At 37.9% G+C, this 11,028-nt stretch overlaps 1 protein-coding gene across 1 annotated transcript in view; it reads left to right on the top strand.

Annotated features, from left to right (window-relative positions):
• Nucleotides 1–11,028, top strand: part of ACSL4 (acyl-CoA synthetase long chain family member 4) — a 45,123-nt gene that overhangs the window by 16,977 nt on the left and 17,118 nt on the right. The window contains 3 exon segments of the mRNA XM_006164967.3: nucleotides 4,620–4,759; nucleotides 5,598–5,770; nucleotides 8,232–8,306. Coding sequence (XP_006165029.1) covers nucleotides 4,620–4,759; nucleotides 5,598–5,770; nucleotides 8,232–8,306 — 388 coding nt within the window.

Here is an 11,028-nt window from a genome sequence, read left to right as displayed (position 1 = left end):
TTTTTTTTTTTTTAAATAAAAGCTTAGATACCAAAGAGGGAAAGATGAATTAGTATTTTAACTTTTTTTTTTTGTTAGGTTTTTGCCATAGAATACATTTATTTGTCAGAGAGAAGAAAAGACAGAGACAGAGTGAGAAAGTGAGAAATAACTCATCGGGGAGTGGCCACACCATAATCCCTTCTCCTCCATTTGCCTCCTGAGATTTCGGCCCTGCACACACACATGCCAACGTGACTTTCAAGCTGCCAGGTCTAGGACATGAACCATTGTTGGCCATGCAGGAGTCCAGTGCCTTAACCATCATGCCACCTAGTGGACCCCAAATAGGCCTTTTTGTAAAAAAAGAATCTTTATTGAGAATTGTTCTTGAAAGATTCTGTTTTCCAAGTTTGTTTCTTTCCTGGGTTAGAATAGAAGATTGATTTAGTACAATAGTATTCACAATATGGAAGTTCAGAATAAATTATACTTCTTGTAAGCAGTGACTCAACTGAATATCATGTAATGTCAGGTTGACATAAAGGGTAACTTCATATGTAAACAATAAATCCTGCCAAGTAATTGCAATTGTATTGTGTTCTTTACTCACTGAGGCCTTTCCACACCTGTAATTAGTATCTAATGTCGGAAGAACCAGTAGAATTACTGAGTGGTTCTCACACTCTGTCTCACTCCCATGTACTTGCTTTTTTTTTCTTACAGATACTATATACTTTTTAGTATTGGGCATGTATGCTCACCAGAGAGAGAGGGAGAAGTGAGAAATCACCCCCCTGGGGAGACAGCTGTGCTTCAGTCCCTTCTCCAGTCTCCTCTCCAGATTTTGGGCCTTACACACACACACACACACACACACACACACACACACACACACCAGGCATGAGTTTTGAGCCACTGTGTGTGGGGCTCAAACTGTGCAGTTGGCCATGTGGGATTCAGTGCCTTAACCTCCACCACCTGCTGATACCTCCCATAAACCTTTAAGAGGGATGATTTTAGGATAATAGAGTTCTTCTAAGAAACTATTGGGATTTCTCCATTACAGTTCTAGAGAAATATTTCGATTACACAATAGTGATTTCTTTTGTGGGAGTGGAGATGAGAACATTGTACTAGGCTTGGATGCTGGCAATAGACTTTTTTCTTTTCTTTTCTTTTCTTTTCTTTTCTTTTCTTTTTTCTTTTCTTTTCTTTTCTTTTCTTTTCTTTTCTTTTCTTTTCTTTTCTTTTTAATTTGTCAGAGGGTACATGCACTTGCCAGATGAAGACATAGAGAAAGGGAAAGTGAGAAAATACAGCCCATGGAACATAGTTATGCCTCAAGCCCATTTTTTCCATTTTTCTCAAGTTTTGAGAGTTTGGGCATGCAAGCACGCACACTTGGCATGTTTTTCAAGCAGCCAAGGCTGGGACTCGAACCACTGAGCCAAATGTGTAGGAGATCCAACTGCCTTGATCACCATACCGCTGGCTGATTTTATTTATTTTTTTTTTGCCATAGGACATGTGCATTCCCCAGAGAGACAGGATAGCACGTCATAATCCTTTCTTCTCCATTCCTCTCATGGGATTTTGGGCATGCACGCACATGTATGCAACATGATTTTCAAGCCATCAGGTCCAGGGTTCGAACCACAGTTGGTCATGTGGGAATCCAGCGCTTTACTTACTGTGCCACCCACTGGTCCTGCAATCACTTTCTTAAGGAATGATTCTACTTTCCTGGATAATAAATGACTTTACTCCAATATTGAAAGAGCAATCCATAAATTTATTCATGATAGTACAACTTAATTTACACTGATAATTGATATTTTAAATATTTTAAATGTGGCATTTATAGATAATAAAGCTTTATGAAATAATTCTTAATTTGTGCTAAGTAATTTTAATTAAGATCATTTAGTGATAGTCTAAGAATTTTCTTGTATGTATTCACCTACGACTCAATATATCTTAAACCTTGCCTTATCTCTAATTGTAAGTTACTGCTTATCTCTAAATAGTTTCAAGGAAGAATTCTATTCTGTTGTTGTTGTCATTATTGTTGCTTTTATTAAAATGTGATAGAGAGGCCAGCAAAGGACATGGAGGTTAAGGCACTGGATCACTTATGGCCGACTATGCAGTACAAATCCTGGACCCAGCAACTTGAAAATCACACCAGGCATGTTGTGTGAATTCCCAAAATCCCTAGAGGAGAATGGAAGAAAAGGGATTGCAGCATGACCATTCCCATTGGGCTTTTGTTTTTAAATCATTTTCCCTCTCCTTCTCTCTGACAAGTGCACGCCCATATAGCAAAAACTAAAAATACAAAAAGAAAAAAATTATAGAAATGCCTACATTATATAATTTTTTTTTTTTTTTTAATTTTATTTTGGCACCAGTAGGTGGCATAGTGGTTGTGGAGCTGGACTCCCACATGGCTGACCATGGTCTGAATCCTAGACCTAGCAGCTTGAAACTCATGCCAGGTATGTGCTCAATATCCCAAGAGGAGAATAGAGGAAAAGGGATTGTGGCATGGCCATATCCATGGGGGTGTGTGTGATTTTCTCTCTCTCTCTCTCTCTATATATATATATATATATATCTGTGTGTGTGTGCATGTTTCTGTCTTCAGCAAGTACATGTGCCCTATAGCAAAAATCTCTCTTAAAAATTTTTATTTCTATAAAGTCAAAGTTATAGATTTTTTTAAAGGTTTTTGCTATAGGGCATATATGCTTGCTAGAGAGATACAATACGAGGGAAAGTGAGAAATCAGCCCCCAGGGGGAATAGTCACACCACAATCCCTTCTCTTCCATTCTCCTCCTGGGACTTTGGGCACACATGCACATGTGCCCAGCATGATTTTCAAGTCACCAGGTCTAGGACTTGAATCACACTCAGCCATGTGGGAGTTCAGCGTCTTAATTACCACGCCACATACTGGTCCCAGATCTTTTTGGTTTAGACAGGGAATTTTACATACTCTCGTCTGTTAAATGTGTCTTCTCTTTACCCCTTCCATACAGTCTCCACCACCCATTCCCCTCTCTTGAAGTCTGTGATGTCTATACTTTACCCTCTCTACTATCATATCTTTAGATTTTTTTCAATTTCTGCCATAGAATGCCAACATTTGGAACATATCAAGTGGGTATATACAACATGTATCTTTCTACCTTTGCCTCACTTTGGTTAACATTATTTTTTGAAAAAATATTTACTTATTTAATTTTTTGTTATTATTCTTTAATTTAATGAGAGAAGGAGAGAGAGAGCGAGAGAGAGCAAGCCGCCAGGTCCGAGACTTGAATCATGGTCGGCCATGTGGGAGTCTAGTCCCTTACCCACCATGCTACCTGCTGGCCCCAACATTATGATTTTCAAGAAACTATTACCTGTCTGCCATATCATAAGTCACAAAGTAGCAATAAGAAAGAGAAAAGTATCAGGATTGGATTCTATTTAGTTGGTTATTTTGGTACCATTTGAGAATAAGTGAATATATTTGAAAGAAGGATTTTTAAAAAAATTTTCTTTCTGAGTCAGCCCTGTGGCCTAGTAGTTAAGGAAGCTAGATCTCACATGGCCAATTATGGTTTGAATACCAGCCCTCATGGCTTGAAAAACATGCTAGACATGGGTACATGCCCAAATTCCAGACAAGATGGAGAAATGGAGGAGAAGGAATTGAGGTGTGCCCATGTATCATTGTGGGGTGTTTTCTCCCTCGCACCATTTTTCTGTCTATGTGGTGAGTGTACATACCCTCTAGCAGTTAAAAACAAATTATCTTGGGAGCAAGCACGTGGTGTGGTGGTTAAGGCACTGGACTCCCACTTGGCCAACTGCAGTTCGAGTCCCGCACACAGTGGTGTGAAACTCAGACTTGGCATGTGAGTTTGTGTGCCCCAAATCCTAACAGGACAATGAAGGAGAAGGGATTGTGGCATGGCTATATCCCCTGGGGGTGACTTTTCACTTTCTCTCTCTCTGTGTGTCTGTCTGTCTCTCTCTCTCTAGCAAGTATACGTGCCCTATGGCAAAAACCTTTAAAAAAGTAACTTTTTTTTTTTTTGGAGAGGTTTTTCACTATAGGGTGCATGCGCTCACCAGACAGACAGAGAGAGACATAGAGACAGAAAGCGAGACATCACCCCCCAGGGGGGATGGTCACGCTGCAATCCCTTCTCCTCCATTCTCCTCTCGGGATCTTGGGCACGCACGCACACGCGCCCAGCGTGAGTTTTAAGCCACCGAGTCCAGGACGTGAACTGCGGTCGACTACGTGGGAGTCCAGTGACATAGCCATTACGCTAACTGCTGGTTCCCTAGAAAAGTATCTTTCTGTAAGATAATTCTGAATGAATTCACTGTACTACAAGAAAATTTCTTAAAATTTCAGTCGAACTTAGTATATTGAGCTAAAGAAAGTCCTGTACTTGTTTTTAGTTGTTTTACAGTACTGGACAAGTAAAATCAGTGAAATTCATTTAATAGTAAAAGGAATTAAACTTGTCCATTATATTGAAGACTTTTATTAAGATCTTGTAAATAAGACATTTTCAACTAAGGACTGTCTCAACTCTTTTCAGATTGTTAAATATTTTGTTTACCTTTTAGGAAATCATGGATAGAATTTATAAAAATGTTATGAGCAAAGTCCAAGAAATGAATTATATTCAGAAAACTCTGTTCAAGATAGGGTATGATTACAAATTGGAACAGATCAAAAAGGGATATGATGCACCTCTTTGCAATCTGTAAGTATATTTCATAGACTCTGTGGTTTGAGCTCTTAAATCTTCTGTTTTTAAATCTTGACAAATAAGTAAATGTCAAGTTAACTTAGATTGAATATCACCATCATGATCTTAGGATTGAATTTCTCTTTTATTCTAAGGTACATATCTTATACAGCAAATACTGAACTCTGATCTTGCCAATTTAACAAATTTTAATAACTTAATAAATACTTAAGATTTAATTATAATGCTTAGTCTCATTGTAGAAAAACTAGCCTTGTAATTATAAAATTTGGTCTCATGAAAAACTAGGATAGATATTCAAATCAAGCTACTTGAGGATTGAAAATGTCATTTCCAACCAAAAAAAATGGTCTTCAAGATTTGTTCCACATAAAGGTTTCTGATTAATTATATTAATAAAATACTATAGTAAGTATATGAATATAATAATTATTTTGAATGTGATGTGGTGGTGAGGGATGGGAATGGAGAAGCATTTTTCATTGGAAAGGAGATAAAAGAGATAAACAAAATGTTCCAAAGTAAGGAGATAAAAGAGATAAATTAAATTTTCCAAAGATAATTGAAAAGTTTTTTCCTCTGACATAATTTTCATTCATTTACTGTGTGTCAGAAAAGTTTCCAGATACTGCACTTTTTTTTCATTTTGAAGTGTTTTTCTGGCATTTTTTTTGAAATATTACTAGTTACTTTCTTAACCTCTCATCATCATGATTCTGAAATTTAGATGTTCAGCCAAAATTGTGAAATCTTTCCCAGAGCTTAAAAATGTGTGTGTCACCAAAAATAATATATGCATGTGTTAAAATCATTTATTCCCCCTTCAATCAAGGTTACTGTTTAAAAAGGTGAAGGCTCTGCTGGGAGGGAATGTCCGTATGATGCTGTCTGGTGGAGCCCCACTGTCCCCTCAGACACACCGATTCATGAATGTCTGCTTCTGCTGCCCAGTTGGCCAGGGTTATGGTCTGACAGAATCATGTGGTGCTGGGACAGTTACTGAAGGTAAGCACTGTTAATGTGACAGATAACTTTGTTAGTCGCTACTAAGAAAAATCCATTTGCATTACCTTTGGAAGCCATGGAAACTTTACAATGCTCCTTAGTAATACCAGATTCAATGCAAACGTATATGGTTCTGTTTTTATAAACTCTTAGTTAAGAGTATCATAGGTATCGTTGATTGACTGATTGATTGCTAGCTAGCCATGTACTCACCAGAGAGAAAGAAAAAAGAATTAAGAAATCACCCCTTGAGGGATGGCCATGCCTCAATCCCTTCTCTTCCATCTTCCCCTCGGGATTTTGGGCATGCACACACATGTATCTGGTGTGATTTTTCAAGCCTCCAGGTTCAGGACTTGAACCGTAGAGCCAGCCACGTAGGATCCAGCACCTTAACCCCCATGCTACCTACTGGCCCAAATGTACCTTTTATTTTTAACCCTTGTAAATATTCATACTATATTATCAGTCTTTAAAATTCTGTCACCCTGGCCTTTTAATCTCTGTTCTCTGAATGATGATTTCTTTGGAGAACTGTACTCTTGAAGAATCACTTTAATGTTGCCCCTCGAATTTACATTCCTGTCCTGATTTCTTTGTTTTCTATTATTTTTGTAGCCTAAAGCAGGGTTTCTCAACCTTGGCACTATTCAAATTTTGAACTAAGTAATTCTTTGTTGTTGGTGGTTCTCCCATGTATTTTAGGATATTTAGCAGCCACATATGAGTAGTAACTTGCTAGAACCAGCTCTGACAACAAAACATATCTCCAGACATTGCCAAATATCTCCTAGGAGGCAAAGATCACTCCAGGTTGAGAAACACTGGGGTATAAGAATTGAGATTTTTTTTTGGTTTTAGCTCATTAATTGATTTATGATCCTGCTTTCACTTTATACTGACTGTCTCACCATCACCCAATTGCTTCTTTGTGTCAATGGTATCACCATCCCTTAAGTCATTGAGGGTATCTACTTTGAAGTCATCTCACTATTTCTAAAACTCAGATCTTCTCATTCCTTCATTAGGCGACTCTTCCCTTTCATGCTATGTTTGTCATTCAACTTTTTATTACTTTATACTAACCTGGGGTAATAGCCTTTCTACAGTTCTGTCTGCCTATATTACACTTCTTATTTATCCTCTATCCTTCTGTTGGACTCATCCATCTCACTCATTGCCTGATAACTGGTGTATCTGATCTAAACATGCCTTTACCTAGTTTGCAAGACATCTTTAATAAGGCAGATTGTACTTACCCATCATTATTTTCTATTGCTCCTCACATGGTTATATACGTGGATCTTCTCTCCAGACAAACCAGTCTTTTCCCTCTTTCTCATGTAGGCATTTTTTGGTCTCACCTCTCTTGTATTTTGTGTTTCATTATCTTGGAATTCTCTTTTTGCTAAATAGTCACAACCATCTTTTAATGCTCACCTCTTCAATAAAGTCTTTCCTAGTTACTTAATTTTATATTGATCTTTCTAGCCTCTAAGGTACTATTGTGCTTACATACCAACAGTACTGTGGTGTTTAGTATTTAAATATTCCCGAAATTGCGTAACATACATTTCTTCCCAATTAGTTTGCTTCTTAGGATCACTGGGTCAGGATCTCCTTATTTTTTTGTGTTTCCTTCATAGAATTTAATATATTGCTGGGTACATAATGGGCAGTCTTTAAATACATGATTACTATTGCTAGCAATAATCACAAATTGCAAAGGAAATCATCATCATCATTGTGTTTGATAACAGCTAGCTTTTATCAACCGCCTATTAGCTTGTGCCAAGGGTTAATAATTGTTCACATATCATTTCATGAAATTATTATAGCACATCTTGTATGAGGTAGATTCTGTTATTTCTCCATTTAATAGATAAAAAATGGAAGCTTAGACATGAAGAAATTAACTAATTTGTCCAAGTTACACAGTCAATCAGTAGCAGAGCAGGAATTCCTGTCAAAACCTATCTTATCAGAACCCTAGGTAAATATTGGTGATATTGGTGGAGTAGCCCAATTCCTTTAAAATAGATTTTTTTTAACCTAACTACCTAAAATATAACAATGAAATACAAAAAACATGCACTGTTGAAATATTAAAAAATGTTCTCACTTTGCACTCTCTCAATACAGCCTCTTACTTGGTCATCTTCCAGACTTTGGCTCTAATGCCATTGTTCCTGGTATTGGTGTGAATCTGAAATGTAGTTAATAAATGTGCTAATATGTTCGTTACTTTTTTTCCCTCATAGTTACTGACTTTACTACTGGCAGAGTTGGAGCCCCTCTTATCTGCTGTGAAATTAAGCTAAAAGATTGGCATCTCAATACAGCCTCTTACTTGGTCATCTTCCAGACTTTGGCTCTAATGCCATTGTTCCTGGTATTGGTGTGAATCTGAAATGTAGTTAATAAATGTGCTAATATGTTCGTTACTTTTTTTCCCTCATAGTTACTGACTTTACTACTGGCAGAGTTGGAGCCCCTCTTATCTGCTGTGAAATTAAGCTAAAAGATTGGCAGGAAGGTAAGAATTTTATGGCAAAGCTGTAGTAATTCTAGATATGCTGAAAGCCACTATGAGCCTCAAGACTTCCATTTCTTTGAAGTATTAGGTTATCTGAGATGGCCAATGATTTTTTGCTATTGCTTGTTCCCTGTGCTTTCTTTTTCTGCAGTAATACCTGTAGGTCCTTGAGAGGATTCTTTGAAGCCTGACTATACTAGTAAGGATGTTTGGGCTAGGAAATGAAATCCCAGATTTTCAGGGGATAGTGATTGATTACACAGACATATCCCAACTTTTTAGATCTGAACTCCAGCAAACATTTTCATAGTTGAGACTCAACTGCATAGCTGTTTGCTGAGTTGATTTTTAAATATGTACTGAAGAGGATGTCACTTAGAAGAAGCCTACTTTCTACACATTTGGTGATAATAATTTTTATAAATCAGCTGAGGGCAGGGAACCAGCAGTTAGCGTAATTGCTATGTCGCTGGACTCCCACGTAGTCGACCACAGTTCGCGTCCCGGACCCGGTGGCTTAAAACTCACGCCAGGCGTGTGTGTGTGTGCGTGCCCAGGATCCCGAGAGGAGAATGGAGGAGAAGAGATTGCGGCGTGACCATCCCCCCTAGGGGATGATTTCTCACTTTCTGTCTCTATGTCTCTCTCTCCGCCTGTCTGGTGAGCACATGCGCCCTATAGCGAAAATCTCTCCCCCCCACCAAAAAAAAAATCAGCCGAGGGCAAAAGTAAATTAGTCTTCCTGTGATGAACATAATGATAATTACTAAACACATGTATTAGCTATAATATAGTAGATTGTTAAATAAATAACAGCATAGATAAAGGAAGAATAATTAATAATTTTAAAAGAGAATATTTACCTTGAGATGGAGCCATATGCTGAAAATTTATTACATTTTAAGTTTTTTTTTTGAAAGGTTTTTGCTATAGGGTACATGTGCTTGCCAGAAAGACAGAGAGAGAGACAGAGAGACAGAAAGTGAGAAATCACCCCGTGGGGGGATGACCACGCCGCAATCCCTTCTCCATTCTCCTCTCAGGATCTTGGGCACACACGCACATGTGCCTGGTGTGAATTTAAGCCACTGGGTCCAGGACTCAAACCACAGTCAACTACATGGGAGTCCAGCAACGTAGCCATTATGCCAACTGCTGGTCCCAGAAAATTCATTACCTTTTAGCCATATTTTTTAAAAAACATTTAAAAGCCAGTTGAATTTCTAAGTATTTTATACCTTTGGACGATGTTCTCCTTTATTACATGATGATGCCATTCTAATAAAAATCTGAAGGAAATGGAGGGCATATCTATGTATATTGGGCATCAAAATCAAAATTGTTTTATCAGATGGATTATTCATTGGGAAATGGAACCTGAGTAATTTTTATAGTAAAACTTGTTTAAAAGCCAGTTGAATTTCTAAGTATTTTATACCTTTGGACGATGTTCTCCTTTATTACATGATGATGCCATTCTAATAAAAATCTGAAGGAAATGGAGGGCATATCTATGTATATTGGGCATCAAAATCAAAATTGTTTTATCAGATGGATTATTCATTGGGAAATGGAACCTGAGTAATTTTTACAGTAAAACTTGCTAAGACTTTTTGCCTGTACATTTATTTTCTTATTTTCTGGTTGTGTGCTTTAAATGTCATTTTTAAGGAGTGGGTCCATTTTTGAATATATATTTGGAGTTTTCTTTGCTATGAATGATCCTTGCCTTTAGATGATAGGAAGGACCTTAATGTTTTGTATACGATGGATTTTTGTCATATTGAAATGCTCAATAGTTATTTTTAGGGCACATGCGTGAGATAGAGATATAGAAAGTGAGAAATCACCCCCAATGAAGGATGGCCATGCTACAATCCCTTCCTTCCATTTTCCTCTCGGGATTTTGGGCACACACGTACATGAGCCCGGCATGAGTTTTAAGCCACCAGGTCTGGGACTTGAGCCACAGTCAGCTATATGGGAGTCCGGCACCTTAACCACTATGTCACATGCTGGGTCCAAATGTTGAATGGTTTTAAAATTACAGAGCAGCTACCAACTGAAAAGAATACTACTTTTAACCATTTATGACACAGAATCTAACCACTATAACAGTTTATGAATTTAGGTTTTTGCATATTTTCCTTAAAGTAAACTGTCAGTAGTAAAGAGATAGTGAAGAGTGATAAAAATATTTTAGTAGTGGGAACCAGCAGTTAGCGTAATGGCTATGTCGCTGGATTCCCACGTAGTCGACCGTGGTTCGTGTCCTGCACCCAGTGGCTTAAATCTCATGCTGGGCGCGTGTGCGTGCGTGCCCAAGATCCCGAGAGGAGAATGGAGGAGAAGAGGATTGCGGCGTGACCATCCCCCCGGGGGGTGATTTCTCGCTTTCTGTCTCTATGTCTCTCTCTGTCTGTCTGGCGAGCGCACATGCCCTATAGCAAAAAAAAAAAAATTTTAGTAGTATTGTCAGTTATTTCAGTATTTTTTGAATTATTTATTTTATTTTATAGATATTATTTTAAATTTTGCTATAGGGCATTTGTGCTCACTAGAGAGAGAGAGGAAAAGGGAGAGAGAGAAATCCATCAGGTCTGGGACTTGAACTGCAGTCGACCATGTGGGAGTCCAGAACCTTAACCACCGTGTGGCCCCAAATTGTTTTGGCATTTAACTTTTAAATTCATGACAGGCCACAGGCAAGATTAATAAAATT

This window comes from Tupaia chinensis, unplaced genomic scaffold (assembly GCF_000334495.1).
Source record: "Tupaia chinensis unplaced genomic scaffold, TupChi_1.0 Scaffold143771_1, whole genome shotgun sequence".
Classification (NCBI taxonomy): domain Eukaryota; kingdom Metazoa; phylum Chordata; class Mammalia; order Scandentia; family Tupaiidae; genus Tupaia; species Tupaia belangeri.
This window is presented reverse-complemented; position numbering and strand designations above follow the sequence as displayed.